The sequence below is a fragment of the Microcaecilia unicolor genome, chromosome 3, assembly GCF_901765095.1.
Source record: "Microcaecilia unicolor chromosome 3, aMicUni1.1, whole genome shotgun sequence".
NCBI classification, from domain to species: Eukaryota; Metazoa; Chordata; class Amphibia; order Gymnophiona; family Siphonopidae; genus Microcaecilia; species Microcaecilia unicolor.
Window position 1 is genome coordinate 527,886,092 of NC_044033.1, and position 25,610 is coordinate 527,911,701.

Genomic DNA, 25,610 nt, shown 5'->3' on the forward strand with positions numbered 1-25,610 from the left:
GAAGTGATCTCCAGTCGCTCTTGCCCATGTCAGCTCTACTCTCAAAATGGCTGCCGTGACCTCAAGCAGCATTCTTGCGAGATTGCCACTAGAAGTTATGGCAGCCATTTTGAGAGCAGAGACAGCATGGGCTGGAGCAAGCGAGGATCACTCCTGGTCTGACTACATCCTTCGACAGCCAGGGACTGGCAACTCCTGTTCGTAGGCAAGGGGGAGTAATGGAGACAAACAGGACAAAACACAAATTTTTGGCTTCCACCAAAAACATACAGTCAATTTTGCCCAAAACCGAAACTATGGCTGTAGCCTTTTGGTTGAAACCGAAACCAGGCAGAAAAAGGATTTGGGGCCAGTTTTGGCACCATAACCAATTAACCGAAATTCAATAGGTTCATCTGAAAAGGGCTCTGTAGAAGTCGAGGCAATCAAAATGCAGTGCTTTCCACCAGCGTGTTTCCCTCTGAATTCTGCTAGGGCAAGTCAGCAGCTGCCCAAGCTGACCTCAGAGCGCCGTGGGAGTCTCCTGCAACCCCAAAGCTGGCAGTGCTGACTCGGAACAAACGGAGTAAAGACTGCTAAGGAAATGCATAGTGGTGTGGTTTCTCCAAAGAAGCAACCATCTTGGCTCAACAGTCCCCACTGTACCCAGCAGAAAGCTTCCCACTGCTGAACAAAGGATATCTCCACCCCCCCCCCCCCCCCCGAAATGAGAGCTAAGACACAGGGGAAAGAAAACCCGGCTGAAAGCTCTGCCAGAGCACCTTTTCAGCAACAGTACATTACAATACCGCAATTAACTGTCCAGCAGATCAATGTGGTACAGTGCACTTATATCTCTTGCTTTGATGGTTTCCTTCTACTCTTGGGAGGTACTCAAGGAACCCTTCCCAGCGGCCGTGGGAAGGGAGTGGGGTCGGCAAAGGACAACTCCCAGAAGAGGTCAGGGGGAGGGACCCGAATAATGGAAGGTGCACCCCCCAAGACAGGAAAAACAAGCACAGTTAAATTAGGCTCCTCAGAGTAAAAACCCTCTCTAGTTTATTTTATTTTAAAACATACGAGACCAAAAGGGCGAACCCAACCCAGGCCAGATTCAATGAGGGTTGCACAGGTACCAACCTACCATCAGCTGAGGAGATTGAGAAATACTGGTGAGTTCTAGGCTGCACAAATGTTTATATAAGTACATAAGTAATGCCATACTGGGAAAAGACCAAAGGTCCATCGAGCCCAGCATCCTGTCCCCGACTGCGGCCAATCCAGTAGTTCTGTCTCCCAACTGTTGGTAGGAGGGCATATACCCACTTGTCAGAACAATCTAGAAAGACTATCAGGAATGTATCACCTTATATTGTTTTTTTTGTTTTGTTTTTATTAACCTTAGAATTATCAGCAGAACTGGAACTGGCTTCTGTTGGGTTAAGACATCAAGAACCTTGACCCGCAATTTCCTCAGGTTTTTCCTCTATTTTAATTTGTATCTCCTTTCAACTCAACTCAACCATTGTGGTAAGTCTTTGGTCAAGGGCCACAAATTACAGCTCCATCTAAAACCTAACATGAACCCTAAACCTGGCTACAAATAATCAAACTCAAGCCTTCTGCATGGCAATGTGTAGTATTTGCAACTGACTGACCAGCACACAACCACAACGAAGGAGACAAGGATCACACGAATGATACTCAAAGTAAGAGTTCTTTATTCACGTCCACAGACTCAACACGGGCCAGTGTTTCGGCCAAAAGGACTGCCTCAGCAGTCTCTTATTGGATGTAACTGTAGTGTATAACATTTTATCAACACACAGCTGGACAGTGAAAATTCTGTATGCGTGAGAGATTGTCCCACTGTGTGTTGTTAAAACTACTAATAATTAATTACAAAAAACAGAAACATTATACACGCCAGGTACATCTGATAAGAGATTGCTGAGGCAGTACTTTTGGCCGAAACACCAACCCGTGTTGAGTCTGTAGATGTGAATAAAGAACTCTTACCTTGAGTATCATCTCTGACCTTTTGTGTCCTTCGCTGTGGTTGTGTGTGTCAGGATTCCTGGAAGTCAAAATTATTGCTGGACATACTTATATTAATATGAAACCAGCTTGACATAATATTAAACCAGCTTCTGACCTCTGAGAACTCTCCCCCCTCCCCTTCAGGAATCAGAGGATGAAATGGAACAAATTGCCTTATTAGCCCTGTGTTTAATTGCTCTTGATCAGCATACTTTTTGTTCCATCTGGGCGCAGGGCTCTCTCCAAGAACAAAGGAGGCCAGACACAGAGGCTCCATGACTAGTAACTTCAAAAAGGACAACCTGTGAAATTGCTCACCTCTCCTGGCTTCAAAGAAAGCAAACGGAGTTATGGCTAGGAAGAAAGATAAGTTTTATGATCCCTTTGTTCTGGAGGTATAAAAACAGAGCACATGGTGCTCGGGGGCAGCTCCCCCCTCTCTCTGTCCCGGGCACTTCTCTGTGTCCTGGGCACTACATCTCTCTCTCTTTCTTTCTCCCTGCAGCACAGGACTCTGCTGGGCTGCCTTTGTTTCTTCTTTTTCTTTCTCTGCACACCTCCATCTTTAGCCACCAGAGCACCTGGCTCTGCTTCCCCCATTCTCAGACAGCCCTATTCCAAGGCTTCTCTCTTCCTCTGAACCAACACCCTATCCTTTCTTTCTCTTACTCTAAACACACACCCAGAGACAGCCTTGTACCCTTTTACCTGTACCAAGTGCTGTAAGCCTATATATATCTGCAAAATATAATATACTTTATATATATCCAAACCCGTGTGGACTGTGTATTCTTTGAGAACCCACTGCCTATGCGAACTGGACCTGGGACCAACCCTAGACAATGATTGCTGACAGTGTGCTGTATTTGCAACTGAGCCACTGGCCTGACACAGTGCCCTTCTTTTAAGAAAGGTACTTCTCTCTTAAAAGCAGCTTTGATACACAGAACTTTAAGCAGCCTGTAAAACATACGGGAAGGTTGTTGGGGAAGAGGTAGAATTAAAATAAGAGGGTTTATTCAAACTAGATTTCAAAACTGTACAAGCAAACAGTCTTTCAGATATTTTTGAACATCTATACTCTTGTTTTGCCTGTGTCCCAGTAACTGGTCAGCAGCACTCATAGCACGGGCTGGTTACCGGGAATGAAACCTATTAAGTCATGAAAAACAGTAGCCATGCAATCAATCTAGCTGTCTGCCAATTTGGAATACCATGCTGGAAACACTATTTCAGAGGCTAGATCATTGCTTAGTAATCCTATATAATAAAAGACACCTCCAACATTCTGAAGCTGACTGCATGGCTGAGGCATTCCTGCTCTCTGTATCCATCTCCTGAATTGACATCATGTACTTCCGTGTTTGTCACAACCAGAAGTGACCAACCACACGAGGTTTCTGGGCTTCAGAATGTTGGAGGTGCATTCTATTAAATAGGATTGGTCAGTTCCTTTCCTATATAATAAAAGGCACCTCCAACATTCTGAAGCTGACTGCATGGCTGAGGCATTCCTGCTCTCTGTATCCATCTCCTGAATTGACATCACGTACTTCCGGGTTCGTCACAAGCAGAAGTGACCAACCACACGAAGTTTCTCGGCTTCAGAATGTTGGAGGTGCATTCTATTAAATAGGATTGGTCAGTTCCTTGAAGCACAGTCAGAGCTCACCGTCTGAGCACAGTAATGCTCAGACACCAGAGAGAGAGAGAGGGGGGGGGGGGGCCTGACACCATAGAGAGGGAGGGAGGGGGGCCTGACACCAGAGAGGGGGGGGGGAAGGTATCTCTGTCACACACACACTCTCTCTCTCTCACAGTCAATGTCTTTCTCTCTCTCACTCTCACACACTCTCTCTCAAACACTCTATCACATTCACTCTCTATGTGTCACACAGTCACTCACACGCTTTCTTGGTCTCATACACTCAGTCTCACAGAGAGTCTGTGTCTCACACACACTCTCTCTCTCACACACACTGTATCTGTGTGAAACACACACTCTCTCTCTCACACTGTGTCTCACATACGCACTTGCACACACTCATTCTCACACACACACTCTCTCTCACAGACACACTCGCACCCAGACTCACTCTCTCTCTCTCACACTCACACATTCACTCTCTCTCTCACACACAGTCACTCTCACATACACTCTCTCAAACATACACATTCCGAGGAAAACCTTGCTAGCGCCCGTTTCATTTGTGTCAGAAACGGGCCTTTTTTACTAGTTGAAAATAAAAAATAAAATGAAAAAGCTAGACAAATAAGAATATCTAATAAAGTACCTTTTTTTTCTCTTCTAAAAACAGGTTCCAGGCAAATTCATGTAAAGGTTGTATTAAAGCATCTATGAAGTTGTTGTCAAAAGACTGCTGCAGAGCCTAAAAGAAGGAATGTAAACAAACATTTCCCATTAATACAAATCAATATAAGAGGAGAAACATACAGTCAACAACAAGAATCTATACAATTGTATTAATGATTAAAAAAAAGTATCCTCTTATCTCTCCCATCGTACCTTCAGAGTACACTCTCATGGCTCATCCTCCTCCCCTATCCCGCTCTCTGTTGGAGTTCCCCAGGGTTCTGTCCTTGGGCCCCTTCTTTTTTCAATCTACACCTCTTCCTTAGGCTCCCTAATCTCTTCTCATGGTTTCCACTATCATCTTTATGCTGACGACACCCAGCTTTATCTCTCCACACCAGAAATCACTGCGGAAACCCAGGCCAAAGTACTGGCCTGCTTATCCGACATTGCTGCCTGGATGTCCAACCGTCACCTGAAACTAAACATGGCCAAGACGGAACTTATTGTGTTCCCACCCAAACCCACTTCTCCTCTCCCTTCACTCTCTATCTCAATTGATAGCACCCTCATCGTCCCTGTCTCACCTGCCCGCAACCTTGGTGTCATCTTCGACTCCTCCCTCTCCTTCTCTGTGCATATCCAGCAGATAGCCAAGACCTGTCGCTTCTTCCTCTATAACATTAGCAAAATTCGCCCCCTCCTCTCCGAGCACACGACTCGAACTCTCATCCACTCTCTCATTACCTCTCGCCTTGACTACTGCAACCTACTCCTCACCGGCCTCCCACTTAGCCATCTATCCCCCCTTCAGTCCATCCAGAACTCGGCCACATGTCTTATCTTCCGCCTCAACCGATATATCACCCCTCTCCTCAAGTCACTTCACTGGCTTCCGATCAGATACCGCATACAGTTCAAGCTTCTCCTACTCACCTACAAATGCACTCGATCTGCAGCCCCTCCTTATCTCTCTACTCTCATCTCCCCTTATGTCCCCACCCGTAACCTCTGCTCTCTTGACAAATCCCTCCTTTCAGTACCCTTCTCCACCACCACCAACTCTAGGCTTCGCCCTTTCTGCCTCGCTTCACCCCATGCTTGGAACAAACTCCCTGAGCCCATACGCCGGGCCCCCTCCCTACCCATCTTCAAATCATTGCTCAAAGCCCACCTCTTCAATGTCGCCTTCGGCACCTAATCACTACACCTCTTCTCAGGAAATCTAAACTACCCCAACTTGACATTTCGTCCTTTAGATTGTAAGCTCTTCTGAGCAGGGGCTGTCCTTATTTGTTAATTTGTACAGCGCTGCGTAACCCTAGTAGCGCTCTAGAAATGTTAAGTAGTAGTAGTAGTAGTCAGAATTCTGGAAACTTTGCACCATGGCTATATTATGAGGTCAAGTTTTAGCAGTGAATATAGAAGCAGGTATCTAGTGTGGCTGATTCAATCTTGCTTAGAACATAAGAGTAGCCACACTGGGTCAGAGCAATGATCCATCTAGCCCAGTATCCTGTTTTCCAAACAGTGGCCAAGCCAGGTCACAAGTACCTGGCAGAAACCCAAATCGTGGCAACACTCCATACTACAAATCCCAGGGCAAGAAGTTGCTTCCCATGTCTGTCTCAATAGCAGACTACGGACTTTTCCTCTAGGAATTTGTCCAAATCTTTTTTAAACCCAGATACGCTAACCGCTGTTACCACATCCTCTGGCAAAGAGTTCCAGAGCTTAACTATTCGTTGAGTGAAAAAATATTTCCTCCTATTTGTTTTAAAAGTATTTCCATGTAACTTCCTTGAGTGTCCTCTAGTCTTTGTACTTTTGGAACAAGTAAAAAATCAATTTACTTCTACTCATTCTACACCACTCAGGATTTTGTAGACCTCAATCATATATCCCTTCATCCGTCTCTTTTTTTAAGCTGAAGAGCTCTAACCTCTTTAGCCTTTCCTCATACGAGAGGAGTTCCATCCCCTTTATCATTTTGGTCACTCTTCTTTGACTCTTTTCTAATTCCTCTATATCTTTTTTGAGATCCGACGACCAGAACTGAACGCAGTACTCAAAGTGCGGATGCACCATGGAGCGATACAAAGGCATTATAGTCATAGGCGGTCGGTGGCCCAACTGTTTGGGGAGGCTAAATGGGGCGGGGTTAGGGGTGGGGCCAGGGTGGAGCTTACATCCATAATTGTCTAACACAGAAAAAAAATAAGTAAAAATAAAATAGTCACAATTAATACCATTTATTAAATTTAGATATTAGATATGTATCATACAACAAAGAATAAAGTGGTTGCTCAAAGCATATACTAACCACAATTGCTCAACTGCAAAACACTATGCACATTTACGTCGACCTTAACAACAACCATTTCTAAAGCGCTACTAGGGTTACGCAGCGCTGTACAATTCAAACATAGAAGGACAGTCCCTGCTCAAAGAGCTTACAATCTAAAACCTTAGAGATGGTCGTTCCCGATTTTTGGCGATAATGGAAACAGAGGACACCCATCTCAGAAATGACTAAATCCAAGCCCTTTGGTCATGGGAGGAGCCAGAATTCGTAGTGCACTGGTCCCCCTAACATGCCAGGACACCAACTGGGCACCCTAGGGGGGCACTGCATATCTTTTAAATAGCAGATTTTCAGTGGCAGCGAGCAGCAACTAATACACACTGCTCATATGGGCCCCACAGCCTTCCCTCTGATGCAACTTCCTGTTTCCGCATAAGCAGGAATACATCAGAGGATAGGCTGTAGTGCCGGTGCAAGCAGTATGCATCAGTCACTGCGCACTGCAGGCGAAGATCTGCTATTTACAAGGTATGCAGGAGGGACAGTTGTTTGGAGTTTTCAGCTGATGGGGCTTAGGGATCCCTGCCAGCCACATCATAGGTGTACTGCTATTGGGTGGGACAGGGCCCACCCGAGCCCACCCTTGGCTACGCCACTGTGGCACGTATGTGCCGAAACACGGTACCATGTCCAGTCGCCATCAAATAAAAGTTAACTACACATCGAGTGTCCTTGCTCCGTTTTGAAGAGCCTGAATCCGGTTCCTGCTCCTTGTTTGCCCCTGGGAATGTCCCAGGCCCTGGCTCTCGCTTAGACTACTGCAACTTGCTTCTCACAGGTCTTCCGCTCAGCCATCTCTCTCCTCTTCAATGTGTTCAAAACTCTGCCGCACGACTAATATTTCGCCAAAGTCGTTATGCCCATATCAGCCGTCTCCTGAAATCGCTTCACTGGCTCCCTATCCGTTTCCGTATACAATTCAAGCTCCTCTTGTTGACCTATAAGTGCATTCACTCTGCAGCCCCTCACTACCTCTCCACCCTCATCTCTCCCTGCACTCCTTCCCTAGAACTCCGTTCACTAGGCAGATCTCTCTTAGTTGCTTTCGACTCCTGACTTGTAACTTTTATCTTATCCTTATGTGTCCTTCTGTCTGTCCTTCCCTTATCCTTTTTGGTCCTGTCTGTTTGTCCTGATTTAGATTGTAAGCTCTTTTGAGCAGGGACTGTCTTCTTCATGTTCAATTGTAAAGCGCTGCGTACGACTGATGGCGCTATAGAAGTGATTTATTGTAGTAGTGGGGTCTCCATTCCCCCCCCCCCCCCCCCCACGACTAGCGCTCCGCTGCTTGGACTCAGGCCTCAGACGAGGCCGACTGTCTAGTGTGCAGCGGATTTCCCGCTCTTTTTCCCACCTCTGCGGCGCTCTTGGCCACGTGGAAGGGGACCTCCGTCATGTGACCGACCACCCGCAGCTCCATCGTCTACTCACACACACAGACAGTCAGACACAGCTACACTTCGCGCGACCAGTAAACAAAGAGCTCCCTCTCCACGGCAACTCCAATCACAAGAGTCGGGAGATGACGTCAAGTCCGGCAGGCGAATTAAAACCTGTTCTAGGCAGCTGCGGGGCGGGGATCGGAGGTTGCCTTGGAGAGCGCCGCGCGCCTCTCCCCTCCCCTCACACCTTAGAGGCAAGTGTGTTCAGAACGCGGTCTTGCCCAAGGAGGTAAGATAACAACTGCATACGGGATGAAATGAAAAAGTTGAAGCCACTTAGGTTAGTTTCTATTTCCCCTTCCCCGCGCAGCCGTCGTTTTGTGTACACTCAAAACAAAGCGAGCAAACCTGTGTGAGCTGCTGCATCCACGTTGTGGTTCCTTATTGTTGGTAGCATTTTTAATGTAATGTTATTTATATTTTCATACGTGATAGCTTGTGCAGCATATATACACGGAGGAAGTACATAGGTAGAGTGTGTCAGGGGCGTAGCCAAACAACAGATTTTGGGTGGGCCTAGGTAAGAAGTGGGTGGGCACCAAATGTTCTTTCCCCCCCCCCCCCCCCCACCACCACCACCACCACCACCACCACCACCAAAAAATATCTCAGCTGGCAGGAAAATGCTTCTTTCCACCTTGGCAGTCTGCAGCAGGCATGCATTGAAAACTGAGCATGTGCAGGTGCCGGTATGGTGGAGAGTAGAATTTTGTTACTATTAGGGGAAAGTCTTCAGCTGACAGAGCTTGGGATCTCCACCAGCTACTGTTAAACATCTGCTACTGTTGGGTGGGCCTGAGCCCTAAGTGGGTGGGCCCTGGCCCACCCAGGCCCACCTGTGGCTATGTCACTGGAGTGTGTGTCATTTGGAGGGGCTGGTTAGGGACACCCTAGCATGTGTTATATTCATGCAGAAATTTTTTTTCTTTTCCTGGTAAAGGGCCACTAAACAGACATCAAATTATGAGAATCAGATGCTCCACATTCAGAGTTTCTGTCTATCCATTTATTTATGACATTTATATCTCACATTAATCATGAATCATTTAAAATCTACCCCCCCCCCCCTCCCGTGCCTAGGTCGAAAGAGATGGTGGTTTCTGTGAACTTGCTCCTTTTGTTTTGTGGAATGCAGTGGTATATTATAAAAATGCACGTAATATTTTCTATTATTTTAAAAAAGAGATATTGAATAATCAGGGCAGAGCTACCTTCATGCAGAAGTCCAGAGACAGTCTAAATGTGCCAACATTTTCCAGTTCTGTGATATATATTTATTCCTTCTTCAAGTCAGTTTTCCACAGCATTTTCTCAGTTATTACCCAAATGTGAACACAATTATAATGTTAATAACTTTGAGATATTACTGAACTCTATTATTCTGTCTCACTGTATTTCCTGTTTTGGCACAGTATAAGGGAAAGGGAAATGGCACTTGATATACTGCCTTTATGTGATTTTGCAACTACATTCAAAGTGGTTTACATAGTATATACAGGTACTTATTTGTACCTGGGGCAATGAAGGGTTAAGTGACTTACCCAGAGTCACAAGGAGCTGCAGTGGAAATTGAACTCAGTTCCCCAGGATCAAAGTCCGCTGCCCTCCACCACAAGGGCAAAATATAAGAAAACCAATTGACTGAATTAGGAGCTTAAAGCCCATTTAGTTATATTTAAACAAATAAGAGATCTGCATGAAAGAAAAAAATTATTTAATATTGTGAATTATAAAAAAAAACACTTGTCCCTGAAACATGCTCAAAAACAGAATTTATACAAAAGAAATGAGGTGAAAATGTGATTCCATGTGCCCCAATGAAAGGAGAGTTTAATTTTACTTCCAATCTTTATAACACCAGGCTTCCCAAGGCAAATTACAACAATTGTTAAGGTAAACCCATCAGTAAACAAGATACCCTCACTGAAATTTGGCCATGTATTACTGTATTGTATAGAACAGTGTAGAAAAATGAGCATAAAATACAGCCTTTATTAGTGCTGTTTCCCCCAGCTATAATCATTTCTGATTTTTAAGCTGTTTTAGTGAAATTGTTTTGATGTCATGAAATGTATATCTACATATGGGACACTTGCAAATAAATTAAAAAGCTTTCAAATAAGTAAAAAAAATCTTTTGTTCTCCACCTTTTAAGGCACTGCCTGATGTGAGAAATATGTATATACTAGTAAAAAATGCCCGTTTCTGTGAAAAATGAAACAGGCGCTAGCAAGGTTTTGCTGTGCAGCAACCCTCCTCTCCCTTGGCCCCCCTTGCAGCGACCCATGGCCAGCAACCCTGCTCTCCCCCTACCCCCTCCAGCCACCCTGCTCTCCCCCTGCCCCCCCTGCGGCCACCCATGTCGGGCAACCGTCCTCTCCTCCTGCCCCCTTGCAGCCACCCAAGTCCTGCAACCCTCCTCTCCCCCTGCCCCGTTGCAGCCACCTATGTGCAGCGGTGACCCTCATCTCCCCCTGCCCCCCTGCAGCCACCCATGCCAGCGACCCTGCTCTCGTCCTGCCCCCCCCCCCCCCAGCAGACACCCATGTCTAGCAACCCTGCTGTCTCACCTGCCCCTCCATCCACTGTGGTTGTTTTTTAGGAAATGTTCGTGGCAGGCAGTAAAGATCCATGTTCCTGCCTGGCCGCGGCTGTCACTGGCGCTCCGTGATGCCGGTTGCCTGTTGAAAATGGCCGCCGAGGGGCAGGTAGAGATCGAGATTCGTCGAGTGTCATTGCTCTGCCCTCAACGTCATCACGTTGTGACGCGAGGGCGGGGCAGACACTCATGGGGAAACCGGATATCTAGACCGCTTCAAACTTCCGGCTGAGGCTTCATTAGAACGTTGGAGGTGCCTTTTATATAGAGAGATTGCTTTTTCATTTAACATAATTACAAAAAAAAAACTTATGCCCTGGTAGAAAGGAACTCTTTAGGGATGGACTACATTTCTGTAGGCCCTGCCTAATAGAAACCACCATATTATAGCTTTTTAAAATCATTAACAAAAGAAACTCTGTTAAAGTAATGTGTGCAAAGTGATAAAAGTGCTGAGGCAGAGAGAGAAGAAAGGAGGGGTAAGAAGCCCAAAGAACTGAAAGAACAATGTATCTAAGCATGAGACCATGATGCTGTAAGACTATGGAAGGTGGAACATGCCATGTGCTGAACTATGCAAAATTCTTACATAAAGGTTTAAAGATACAAAAATGCAGATCAAGCAGAACTAACATTGGGTGATGGAAAATGTTTAGAGGACTGTCATATGATAATTAACAATGATGTATTAGGGGTTGGTAAATGAGATCAATATCCAATGAGAAATTTAGGGGCAGATACTGAATGTAACCAGAAAGAAAGGGTATATAACCTTTAAACATTAAGGAGGGGACTGCCTCTTGCTTCCAGAGGCACCCATCTTTGCAAAGGAGTATTTTGAAATAATAAATTAATTAAGGTCTGTTTCACCAAATCTGGTTTTATAAGTTATTTTTTTTTGTATACGTTCTCAGGTTATCTGGGGGCTGTTTATAACACTATCCAACAGGGACAGCTTTTGACTTTTTACAGATGGACCATGCATAGACAGTCCATTATTTCTAATAATCTTTTGCTATTGTTTTGGGTGTACTTGTGGCTCCGCTTACTGGCTTCAACCCATATAATGGGCTAGATAGCCTTATACCATCTCCTGTTCTCTATCTAACCTTCTTGGTTATGCGGAGCAGGTGGGGGAAGAGAGGTTGGTGGTTGGGAGGCAAGGATAGTGGAGGGCAGACTTATACGGTCTGTGCCAGAGCCAGTGATGGGAGGCGGGACTGGTGGTTGGGAGGCGGGAAATACTGCTGGGCAGACTTGTACGGTCTGTGCCCTGAAAAAGGCAGGTACAAATCAAGGTAAGGTATACACATATGAGTTTATCTTGTTGGGCAGACTGGATGGACCGTGCAGGTCTTTTTCTGCCATCATCTACTATGTTACTATGTCTTGGAGCTGCTGCATCTATGTTGTCGTTCTTTATTGTTGGTAGCATTTTTATTTAATCTCACTTTATTTTCAAACATGCCAGCTTGTGAAGCATACGGATGTACACAGAGGAAGTATAATAACGTAATAACTTTTCAGAGGTAGAGTAGTAATTTGTTATAAATAGTAATCAGTGTGTCATTTGGAGGGGCTGGTTATAGGGACACCCTAGCACGTGTTATATTAATCATGCAGAGATCTTCTGCAGAAGTCTCGCGAGGCCACCGCTTGAACTCTCGGCAGCCATTTTGAATCAGCACTGGGCCGGGAGGCAACAAGACCATCTGCAGCCACGCCAGGCAGAAAAGAGGGGGCTCATTCCTGCCCTGAAAAGGTCATTAGACCACCAGGGCACTACAGTAAGGGAGGGGAGGACACCCTTAGGCTCGCCAACAGGTTGCTCGGCCATGTCCTGAAAAAGAGGACATGTCCAGGTAAAAACAGACGTATGGTAACCCTAACTAAAACAGACATCGTTATGAGAAGCAAGTGCTCAACATTCAGAGTTTCTATTTATTTATTTACAATATTTATATCCCACATTAAACATGAATTAGGTTGAAACATGGGAGCATTTAAAATCTTTTATTGGTCCTGTGCCTACATCAAAAGAAAAAGATGGCATGTGGGAACTTTCGCCTTTTCTTTTGTGGATTGCAGTGGTATATTATAAAAATGAACTTGCCTTTTTTTATTACTACTGTTTCACAGAGAGATATTAAATAGTGAGGGAAGGGCTTCCTTCGTGCAGAAGTTCTGTCCAGCGTCAGTCTAAATGTGCCAGCTGGATGGTGATAGCAGAAGGAAAGCAAGTTTGGACCAGTGAAGACCAAAATAACCTATTCCTTAGCTGGGCTCTAGTATTACCATATTGAAAATGCAGGGGCGGACTGAGAGTGGTCTGGGCCCTCCGCCCAGCCACTGCCCGACACACCCTACCGCCGCACTGCTGCCCTCGCAACCAACGCCCCTGCTGCCCCATCCTACCTGAAGGGCCCTGGTGGTCTAGTGGTCTGTGTTTGGGTGGGGGGAGCATGTTCTCTCCTGCCTGCTGCTCTGCCACTATTCCCCCGCAGCGCCGTGTTTTCAAAATGGCGGCTGAGACTTCACGCGGTAGTCTTGACAGTCTCATGAGACTTCCACAGGGAGTCTTGGCAGCCATTTTTAAAGTATAATGGTGCGGGCAGGGGGAATAGCAACAGCACAACAGACAGGAAAAAACATGTTCCCTCCTCCCCCCTGCAAAGGCCACTAGTTCACCAGTGGCGCACCTTTTAATGTAGGACCGGGGAGGATTGTAGTGTGCAGCGGGCATCCGGACAGCGACTCTGGGCCCTTGGGTACTGCCCGGTTGCCCGAATGGTCAGTCCACCCCTGTGAAAATGCGACCATACAGTGCCTCTGTGATTATGTTCCACTACTAAGTTAAATGATTAATTGGCTTTCTTGAAAGGATTATATAAACTTTGGATGCATGACTAGGATCAAAAACATACACTTAATTATTCAGTATCACAATTCCTCATGTACAGCCACAAAACAACCTTTTAGGGTGCATAGTGTTCACAATGAGCTCTTTTTATTATCAACCAGATAGAAGAGGTAAGAGTTTTCAGTTTTGGCACAATATAAGTCATCACAAGATGTTCTGTCCGCCGACTGCCTTGCACTAGTTTATAACGTGACCCTAAAATGTGTTTAATGCCTTTACTGTTATTCTCACTTCTAAGGAATTTTACTGCTGCAGTCCTCACTGCAAAGATGCATGGGCATTGCATTGTGCGTAATGTAGTTTCACAGGTAGTGCAACCACACCTGCCTGTCTGTATAAGATCTGTTACTATTGGTCTGTGTTGCTGCCTAGACCTCTTCTCTTTCTCAGCCAAGCTTGGCTCCTTTGTCTACCTCTTATCATTTCCTGGTCATTCTTACTATCTCTGTCCTGAGAGGTCAGCCAGGTATGACCTTTCCCTCCAATTGAGGGCTGTGCTCTGGGACCACCCTTGCAACCTGATGGCAGGTTCTGTGCCCATTGGTCTCTTTACCCCCTCCTCCCTGGGCCTATGTGAGCCCCTTCTTGGCCTCTCTCTCTCTCTCTCCAGGAGACATTCTCCATCTTGCTTCAGACAGCACTTGTCCTGCTAAACTCCTTGGAACGAACTTGTTTTTTTTACCTTGAATATATCCTTCTACTGAGATATTGCACTTTCCAATCACCCAGCTCTGAGCTACTTCTGCCTGTTCAACTATTTTCCCACCTCTGCAATAAAGCTGCCTTTCTTCAGATTTCTACCTCCAACCACTGATACAGCTCTCAGAATTACGGAGTCTCTGTGCCCTGGGGCAACACTTCTGAACATCTGGCTGTGAGTAAATTATCTGTATGTATTCAATACAGGAAACTTCAGAAAATAAAGAGACTTCAGGCGTGTGCTGGTGTGCCTAGGATATACTTCAAGATATTGAGACTTTACAGTTAATAAGTCTTGAGAGGCTTGGCACAAGAACAAAATAAAAGAAAACCAATGGGCTGCATGAGGGGCTTATAGCCCATTTAGTTATATTTCAACAAATAAGAGATGTGCATGAAATCAAGGGCCCCGTTTACTAAGGTGTGCTAGCATTTTTAGCATGCACTGAACTCGAGACTCATATATTCCTATGGGCGTCTCTAGTGTTAGCGTGTGTTAAAAGCACTAGCGTGCCTTTAGTGTGGCTTAGTAAACAGAGCCCAAATATTTATTTTGATTATTTTGATTTCTAAAACCTTGACCAGGACAAACTTGAAGGTTACCGGCCAATATCCAACATCCCATTTCTAGGGAAACTCATAGAACAAACAGTCTGTGTTAAACTTAATGATTGGCTAGAAGAGAAAAACTGGCTAGATCCATGTCAATCTGGATTCAGACCCGGTTATGGAACAGAAACGGTCCTCGTATCCCTACTAGATGATCTTCACAGAAACCGAGACAAGGGATTTACTACTACTATTACTACTACAAATCATTTCTATAGCGCTACCAGTCATACACAGCGCTTTACAATTGAACATGAAGAAAAGACAGTCCCTGCTCAAAAAGAGCTTACAATCTAAATCAGGACAGACAGACAGGACAAATTAGGGATAGGGTAGGACAGACAGAGGACACATATTTGCCTCGATAGTTAGTACTGCATTTGACACTGTGGATCATGATATCATGCTAGCACGACGGGCAGAAACAGGTATCAATGGAATAGTACTTGCCTGGTTCAGATCCTATCTATCAGACAGGCAACAATCCATAATGTTTGGCAACAACTCATCACCACCATGGACACTGACCTGCGGGGACCACAAGGATCAATACTGTCACCTATTCCGTTCAATATCTACCTCAAGCCACTAGATGTCCATATCTTCTGTCTATGAAGAGGACTGTATATTACACCAATGTAAATACATTTGCTATTTCTAGATTGACCCACAGTGTCTCTTCCTTACCCTGTAGATCCTGCAGTCATGTGGGGTTAATATTATCTTTAACATTTAAGGCCACTTCCTCTCCCTTTCTTCCTACACTGTCTTTCCTGAACAGATTATAGCCCGGTATAACTACATCCTAGTCTTGGTTCTCTGGGAACCATGTCTCTGTGATTGCCACTAAATATACTTAAGCATGGATTAATGAGATAAACCAACATGGATTTAGTCAAGGGAAATCTTGCCTCACCGATTTACTATATTTCTTTGAAGGGATGAATAAACGTGGATAAAGGTGAGCCAATCAATATTGTGTATCTGGATTTTCAAAACGCATGTGATAAAGTACTTCATGAAAGATTTCTGAGGAAATTAGAAAGTCATGGGATAGGAGGTAATGTCCTATTCTGGATTAAGAACTGGTTCAAAGACAGAAAACAGAAAGTAGGGTTAAATAGTAAGTATACTCAACGGAAAAGGGTAGCTAGTGGGGTTCCCAAGGAATCTTTGATGAGACTGCTGCTTTTTAACATATTTAGAAATGATCTAGTGGTAATTAAATTTGTTGGTAACATAAAGTTATTCAAAGTTGTTAAATTGCAAGAGGACCTTATGAGACTGGGCATCCAAATGATGTTTAACGTAAGCAACCTGAAAACGATCTACGAATTAACCAACTTCCGTAAACTATTGAAGACCCATCTCTTTGACAAGATATACCATAAAGATCAACACATGTGAAAGTCCCCACTTATATCTAGAACTGTCTTATAATGTTTTCTGTTATATTACTATCATGTATTTCTTTACCATGTAACCCATAACCCTTCTGTAATACCAGATGTCTATTTTCTTCTTATTTCCACTATTCATGATGTATTGTAAGCCACATTGAGCCTGCAAAGAGGTGGGGAAATGTGGGATATAAATGCAACAAATAAATAAAGTGCAATGTGATGCATGTGGAGAAAGAGGAACCCAAGCTATAGCTACGTGATGCATGGGTGCACATTAGGAGTCACCACCTGTTGCAGTTCAAGTAGCTTAGGGCCTGCTTGTCCCTATGAGTGTGAAGCTTGAGAACAAAATGGGAAACTCAGTTGATAATGAAATGGTATATCCACTTTCATCAGCAATGTAGGATGCAGTCTAAAATCCACCTTATTATGAAAAAATTGCAGGTGAGTATAAGATGAGAGCCTAAAAACTATTTACTTACTGGGCTGTAATCAGATTAGGTATTTTAGATCTGCTAAATCCATGGGTTTGCGTGTGTTTCCCAAACTGGGCTAAGTCCACATTGAAATAGGTTTCTTTATTGGAGGTTGTGTATGCTACAAGTCCTCCATGAAGTTGGACACTAATGGGTGAATTGAACCTGTTTTCCTAGAAGTGCTCAGGAAAGTTATCCCTGCCAATGCAATAAAAGCCTCTTCTGCTTGGAATTATAGGACTTCCTGGGAGCTATTAACAAAGTATTGCCTTTGAATGCTAGTCAAAAATGAATTTATTTATTGCATTTGTATCCCACATTTTCCCACCTCTTTGAAGGCTCAATGTGAAGGAAAGGATAGTGAATTTCCTGGAAGCCAATAAGTTGCAAGATCCGCGACAACATGGTTTCACCAAAGGGAAATCGTGCCAAACGAATCTCATTGAATTCTTTGACTGGGTGACAGGAGAATTAAATCAAGGACGTGCTATGGACATCATCTACTTAGATTTCAGCAAGGCTTTCGACACGGTTCCCCACAGGAGGCTCTTAAATAAACTAGACGGCCTGAAGATAGGACCCGAAGTGGTGAACTGGATTAGGAACTGGTTGACGGACAGACGCCAGAGGGTGGTGGTGAATGGAGTTCGCTTGGAGGAGGGAAAGGTGAGTAGTGGAGTGCCTCAGGGATCGGTGCTGGGGCCAATTCTGTTCAATATATTTGTGAGTGACATTGCCGAAGGGTTACAAGGTAAAGTTTGCCTTTTTGCGGATGACACCAAGATTTCCAACAGAGTGGACACCCCGGAGGGTGTGGAAAACATGAAAAAAGATCTGAAGAAGCTAGAAGAATGGTCTAACGTTTGGCAATTAAAATTCAATACGAAGAAATGCAAAGTGATGCACTTAGGGAGTAGAAATCCAAGGGAGACGTATGTGTTAGGCGGGGAGAGTCTGATAGGCACGGACAGGGAGAGGGATCTTGGGGTGATAGTATCTGAGGACCTGAAGGCGACGAAACAGTGTGACAAGGCGGTGGCAGTAGCTAGAAGATTGCTAGGCTGTATAGAGAGAGGAGTGACCAGCAGAAGAAAGGAGGTTTTAATGTCCCTGTATAAGATGTTGGTGAGGCCCCACCTGGAGTATTGTGTTCAGTTTTGGAGGCCATATCTTGTGAAGGATGTTAAAAAAATGGAAGCGGTGCAAAGAAAAGCTACGAGGATGGTATGCGATTTACGTTCCAAGACGTATGAAGAGAGGCTTGCTGACCTGAACATGTACACCCTAGAGGAAAGGAGGTACAGGGGTGATATGATACAGACGTTCAAATATTTGAAAGGTATTAATCTGCAAATGAATCTTTTCTGGAGATGGGAAGGCGGTAGAACGAGAGGACATGAAATGAGATTGAAGGGGGGCAGACTCAGGAAAGATATCAGGAAGTATTTTTTCACGGAGAGGGTGGTGGACGCTTGGAATGCCCTCCCGCGGGAGGTGGTGGAGATGGTAACGGAGTTCAAACATGCGTGGGATATGCATAGAGGAATCCTGTGCAGAAGGAATGGATCCTCAGAAGCTTAGCTGAAATTGGGTGGCGGAGCAGTTGGAGGGAAGAGGGGGTGGTGGTTGGGAGGCGAGGATAGGGGAGAGCAGACTTATACGGTCTGTACCAGAGCCGGTGATGGGAGGCGGGACTGGTGGTTGTGAGGCAGGAAATACTGCTGGGCAGACTTATATGGTCTGTGCCCTGAAAAGGACAGGTACAAATTCAAGGTAAGGTATACACATATGAGTTTGTCTTGGGCAGACTGGATGGACCATGCAGGTCTTTTTCTGCCGTCATCTACTATGTTACTATGTGGCTCCATTTAGTCCAATAAAAAAGGTATCATCAATTTTGTTAATGTCTATTTATTAACTGGAAATGTGAAAACATGCTACCAGAGTTTGTTCCTCATCTATGGTGTATGGGCTAGTAAATGGTGTAGGATCCTTTCTTGGTAGTCTGTGAGCTGAAGTACAGTTCTGATCGGCAGCTGATGGAAGCAAGGAAACTATAATGGACAAGGCAGAATATGATGTGGGTGCAGAACAGTTCTGTTCCCTACTGTATAGTGCACAGAAGTGAAATAGAACTTGAACTAGATAGAAACCAGTTGGTCCACCTAGTCTGCCAATTCATACCATCCACTCTCTCTTCCGCTCCCTTAGAGATCCTACGTACTTGTCCCAAACTTTCTGGAATTCAGATACAGAAATATTCAAAGACAGGCTAACTTTTTTTTTTCTCATTTACATAGACATCATATGAACAATACCGGTGCCAGCAGGGATCCCACGCCTGTTGGTCAACATTTTACATATATCATTCAGTGTAAAAAATGTAACGAAGGATGCTAAATTGGAGAAACAGGCCAGATGCTTAAGACAAGATTCAATTTACATAGACATCATATGAACAATACCGGTACCAGCAGGGTTCCCACGCCTGTTGGTCAACATTTTACAGGACCAGGACACTGTACCAGTGATTTCACAGTGAGAATCCTGAAAGGTAACTTTAAAACCATACAAGAACGTAAGACCTTTGAAGTCAGAATGATTGAATATTTTAACACCCAACAGAAAGGACTTAACAAGGATATGGGGTTCCTAGCCCATTATAAACCATAAAGCTGTATTTCTCTGTTGATCACCCCACCCCTCACCTATCCACACCCATCCTGTTAGAATATCAATGATATGCTTTGATGTCCCCATGCATACCTCCGACCCACCCCCATCCTCCCACCCTGTCAGACTGTCATAGTAATGCTTGAATGTTTTCACTTATATACACTGTCAGCTAGCACATTTGCTTATTTCCGATCTGAGGAAGAAGGGCAACCTTCGAAAGCTAATCAAGAAATGTATTAAGTTATGTCCAATAAAAAAGGTATCATCTTATTTTCTTTTCCATGTTTTATTTTGTTTGATTTCTATAGATTCTACATGGAATGTTGCTATTCCACTAGCAACATTCCATGTAGAAGTCGGCCCTTGTAGATCAGCAATGTGGCCGCACAGGCTTCTGCTTCTGTGAGTCTGACGTCCTGCACGTACGTGCAGGACGTCAGACTCACAGAAACAGAAGCCTGCGCAGCCTTCTACATGGAATGTTGCTAGTGGAATAGCAACATTCCATGTAGAATCTCCAATAGTAGCAACATTCCATGTAGAATCTCCAATGGTATCTATTTTACTGTCATAGTAATGCTTGAATGTTTTCACTTATATACACTGTCAGCTAGCACATTTGCTTATTTCCGATCTGAGGAAGAAGGGCAACCTTCGAAAGCTAATCAAGAAATGTATTAAGTTATGTCCAATAAAAAAAGGTATCATCTTATTTTCTTTTCCACGTTTTATTTTGTTTGATTTCTATTGATACCTTTTTTCTCATTGAAAGTGCTGAATATGTTGTGTAGATCAGTGAAAAAACCCTTTAAAGCATTTTGAACTGAAATTTTTTTTACACAGCAGAATGTTAAAAATCTACCAGTATGAAGACTTTTACAAGTCCTTGTATGGGAAAAGCATCCACTGTGTCAGTTTCTGTGATAGTGTCTTATCTTTCTGAAGCAGAAGAGCCGTTTATTGTTTTGTACTAATGTGAAGAGATCTATTGACAGAGATCCATAGCTCTAGAATATGTTCTTTAAGGTTTTAGGCATCAGCTGAGATATATTCTGATTATTCAGAAGTATGATGCCAACAGACATCCAACAAGAGTTTGCCCGATTCCAAAATTTCAGAATCTCCTTGACATTTCTTCCTTGCTTATATACAATAAAATACAGCTACCTAATTGTCCATCTGAATCGAGATTCTCTTTCCTGACAAAAGTTTAGTGGAGGCTCTGAAATTTTCTTTCAGTTCCTGGAGATTGATTTACTAATACCTCCCATTTTTCAATAAAGCTCTTTTGTGTACTAAACATATTTCTGGTGATGTGGCTGATAGAACATCAGCCCTTGCATCGGTCTCTCTCTCATTATCCACTGTCTGAAAGATGGAAGATCCTGTCATTCTGTATAAGCCAAGGGTTCTCAACCCAGTCCCAAGGACAAAACTTGCCAGTCAGGCTTTCAGGATAACCACAATGAATATGCATGAGTTAAGACGTGGGATAGAAATGTCATAAAAATAATAATGCATGTTTATTGTGGATATCTCAAATACTTGATTGGCCAGGTGTGTCCAGAGGACTGGGTTGAGAACCCCTGGTATAAAGAGAGGTGTATCATGTAGTCCCACTGGAATTGCCACATAAACACTGAAACTCAAAAATGTGTGTGTGTGTGGGGTGGGGGGGTCATAGGGCATGGCATCATCAAGCAGTGTCTGTTATGATTCTGTTGGTATTTCTGCTAGTCAGACAGGGGAGTGCTTGGGACCACTCCTGATTGGTCCGTCAGGTGCTGGGCTGTCTGATCTACTTAAGCTCACCCCTTCCGTCAACCCCCGCTTTGGCGTTTTCTCCGATTCTGCTGAAGCCTTACCTGTGCTCTGTCTAAGCTATTTGCTCTTTTCTTGTGTGGAGTTGTTCTCCTATGCTGGCTTGCAGTTTTCCATTGCTCTGTCTCTACCTGCGTGTGTCTAATTTCCTTTCTCACTACGCCTGGGTTTCTCTTTGGCTCTGGTGCCGTGTGGTAAGTCCCTCCTCGTTCTGTTCCAGTCTGTTTGTTTTGCTTCCCTTCAGAGTTCCCTTCCTGCTGTGTTTGTTTCTGCTTGGCAGGTGCTGCCCTTTGTTTCTCTCTGTGGGGGTTGTTTTTTTTTTTTTTTCATTGTACTCCCGATTACCTGTTGTTTGCAGTCTTCCCTGCCACTAGTTACTGTCTGTATGCTGACCGTGGTTTAACCCTTTGTCTGCAGAGCTTCTCTGCTTCTGGCAGTTCTGTTTACTACAGTTCCCGGTGTGACTGGTTCAGTCCTTTCTTTGTTGTATTACCTCCTGTATTACAGAGCCCTGTCCCTTTCTGTGCTGGTGTGTGTGTTAGGCTCTGCACTCCGTTTTGCACTTTTCCCTTCCCTGATTGCTGAGGGTCTCTGCCTACAGTATCTTGACAGTCCCTTACTTTCTTTGTGTGTGGTGGGCTACAACTTGACGGGTTTCTGTGTATGCTTCCCTTCCTCCTTGATTACCAGCACTGAAGGGGTTGCTGGTGCTCCGGTCCCCGTGGGGGACCCCTCGTTTAATCTTTCTCCCCTCCCTAAGTATGACTCAGTTCCAGTTAGGCCATGAGGCCCGCATGCATGAATTCTGAGTGAATCGGTTCCAGTTAGGCCGTGAGGCCTGCCTGATTGCCCTATCTTCCCTTTTCTGTGGTGCAAGTTGGTTGCTGCATGTGTGTGTACAGGGCTTGGTAGCTGGGGTAGTGTAGTGCCTGCTTGGCCCGCCCTCGACCTAACCCCTATACTAGGCTTCAGCCGGGGCCCAAGGGCTCATAAGCAGATTAACAGTGTCTTGACTGAACAAGTTGAGAAGCTTGATTTGCGCATGAGTTTTCTGACAATAGCCATTAGAACATTAGCTATCTTTAACAAGGTTTTAATGTGTTGGGGCACTGTGATGGGTGACAGACTGCTTCTGGGTAGTTGATGATGAAACTTAATAACCCTAGGTAATGAATTGTTGTTTGAAGGGACTGCCTGGCCTCCTTGGCTAAGAAGCTTTTCATCAGCCAATCTAGGTAGGGGAAGACAAAGCTGTCCAACCTCTGCAGAGTAGCAATTGCTTCAGCTAGATAGATTCTCAGGGCTGCTGATGGAGCAAAAGGAAATAGCATTCAGTTCTGGTCATGGGTAACACAGACCATGAAATGCAGGAACTGCTGGTGTGGGGGATCAAATTGTGTGCATATACGTTGCCTTGAGGTTTAGGAAATTGTATCAGTCTTTCAGTGGAGGATGATTTATCATGAATTCATCTGAACTTTTCCTGAACTACAAACTAGCTCAGATCAAACACTGGCCTCAAATCCCCTACCATCTTAACAAATAGGAAATACCTGATATAAAAGCCTTTGTTGGTATCAGTTACTAGAATTTCTGTTCTTTGTCCTCTCTGAGGGAAACCACTCTTAATAAAACATAAAGTCTTGTGTATAGATGCAGATGGGATGGTCCATCAGCATCTGAGAAAAATTCAACCTGTAACCCTGGCTACTTTCAGAACAAAGATTGTATTAATTATTTTCCTTCACTTTGAAAAGTTGGACTTTGCCTCCCACTGGACCTGCCGTGTGGGAGGAAATGGTTATGCTGCTCAATTTGCAAAAAACTGAGGTAGGCCTGGGTTGAGTGACAGATTGAATCCTACACTGCTGCCTTTCTCAGGCAGAGGGCTTCTACTGCTACTGTCTCTGCTATATTTGCCACAGATATAATCAATTAGACCTCCTCTGCTGAAGGAGTGCACTTTGCAAGAGAAGGGTTGGTTCCCATAAGTAACAGTTTAATTCAACGTGCCCAAGGAGGGGGTTTGGAAAATGCATAGTGCCCGCTTATGAGGTTGATCATCTCCTTAACCTGGTTAATGAACAAATTCTTTAAATGTATGTACATTCTCACAAAGGCCCTATAAGCCAATTCAGCTTTCTAGCTCCTGTGGCTACCAAAGATGTTCTGGCTGATGTCTAATGCCTCTTAAGCAGACTTGATCAGATGCTTTACACACTGTTCTGCATTGATGAATCGGTCCAAAAACATATCCTTCAGTGCTTGTGCAAAAAGTGTCCAGTGCTGGAAACACTGGTGGATGTAGAGCTGGTGTGCGACTATTTGAGTTCAGCATGGTGCAATGAAAACTGTTTTTCCCTGAAAGATCCATCTTGAAATTCTTGCCAAGTAGGTTTTGAATATTCTCTCAAAATCTTTACTTTCTTGAGGGCCAACTCCACCACGAGAGACTAATATGGAAGTTTTACCATGTTGAAACCTGGGCTAGGCCCTGTATTTAAGGTTGAGCTTTCTCAAGACATGGATCTAGAGATTCCTTGAGTAGCTCATAGATTGGCACCCTTATGGACTCCTTAGGAACATCTAGATATTGGAGGAGTTGGAAGATGTCTAGCCTGAGTTCTTTATCCTGTTGGAGGGGCAAGTGAACCTCCTTATCATTCTCTGAAAGAACCTGAAATATCCAAGTCTTCAGATTGAAAAGTACTTTGTGGCTGTGCGGGAGAAGGGTCTGAGGGCAACCTGGTTAATTCTTCTCCATTACACCATCTCCCCCAAACGTCATCTGGAATATGGGAACCTTACTGTTCATTTGGAAAAAAAAACAAACCCCAGCAAGGTTGGCCTTCCTGAACTGGGTCATTGGCTTATGGTAAAGCAGAATGCTGTATGGCCAACTCTACACCCTCAATGTTTACAGGGAAGAACTGACTTGTACAATCAATGATTATGGGGCTTTCTGAAGGCAATTAGAAAACTTGGATTATTAAAGATTGCTACTGTATTTTAATAATGCAATAATGATTGAAGGAGATTATACAAGTTTGAAGATGTGAACTGAAGTTTAGGATTGTATATACATATATATTTTTTTTTTTGGAGGGGGCGGGAGTTCAGAATTTTAACATTGAAATCATAAATTGTAACCCATTGTATATGGCCGTTGAGAGCTGCAGGCTATAAAAAGCCTGTATTAAACTAAAAGTTGATGTGGATTGGAGACAACTGACCCTTAGTTACCTCTGGTATTGGCCTTGTTGGGGGCCTCTCTTACAAAACTGTCATGACCGGTTGTTTGAAGGCCTCCATGCCCAGATTGGATGCATCTATACTCTGATGAGCTGAAGAGGGGTCAAGACATGAGTCACCAGCTTCTGGAATCAATACTAGCCAACTTTGCTTTGGGGTCTTTGGTACAGAAGTCGCCAGTGGAGCTGCACCAAGTATGTTGATAACATAAAGAGGGATGGCACTAAACACCTTGGTGGTGCCAAGGCTGGCACACATATAAGCATGGGCTTAGGTATTTTGAGCGCTCCTTTTTTGCCATTTGTTCCTAGGCCAGCCCTGGCTTAGACATCAATTATCTTGGCACCAAAGGCCTGTGCCATCATTGGATCCAACCTTCATTTTTTAGAGGGTTTATCCATATAGTGCCTCTTTTTCCAGCACACTTCTCAATTCTTCACAGAGGACTTGTTCCTAGAGGTGGAATAACCTCTGGTCTCCCTTTCACCTCTGTGCATTCACATAGTGAGCTTCTCCATGGCTGCCGACAGGAGCGGGACTGTAAGCCCTCTATCCCACAGCATTAATGTTCCAGAAGCCCACAATGGACATCTTTACTCTACAGTAAAGAGAGCAGAGAACTACATCAGTGTGGTATATTCAGGGGATCAGCAAGGTGATGACTATGTGGGAAAACTTGTACATACTTGGAAAAATCTTCTTAGTTTTACTAAGATCTAAGAGCTGGTCTATGTTAACATCCACTTTCTTGCATGTTTATTTATTTATTTGTTACATTTGTATCCCACATTTTCCCACCTATTTGTAAGCTCAATCTGGCTTACATAGTACCGAAGAAGCGTTTGGAGACTCCGGTGTAAACAAATATAAAGCGATGTTGTGGTAAGATAAAGTTCATGTGGCACGGCCACATTAGGGAATTGTACAACGGAGGAGTTGTGTTATGTCCATTACGTACTTTAGTTTTGTTGTGTTGCAGAGATCAGGCATTTATGTTGGATTGGTAGGGTATGCC

The 25,610-nt window shown here is 44.2% G+C and overlaps 1 protein-coding gene and 1 long non-coding RNA gene across 2 annotated transcripts in view; one reads left to right on the top strand and one right to left on the bottom strand.

Annotated features, from left to right (window-relative positions):
* LOC115467323 (probable inactive peptidyl-prolyl cis-trans isomerase-like 6) overlaps nucleotides 1–8,121 on the bottom strand; it is a 63,489-nt gene extending 55,368 nt beyond the window's left edge. Inside the window, exons 1-2 of the mRNA XM_030199194.1 lie at nucleotides 8,053–8,121; nucleotides 4,314–4,409 (exon numbers count right to left, since the gene is read on the bottom strand). Coding sequence (XP_030055054.1) covers nucleotides 4,314–4,409; nucleotides 8,053–8,118 — 162 coding nt within the window. The 5' untranslated portion in view covers nucleotides 8,119–8,121. The remainder of the gene's footprint in view (nucleotides 1–4,313; nucleotides 4,410–8,052) is intronic.
* Nucleotides 1–25,610, top strand: part of LOC115467326 — a 145,740-nt gene that overhangs the window by 112,510 nt on the left and 7,620 nt on the right. The gene's annotated exons all lie outside the window — the stretch shown is intronic.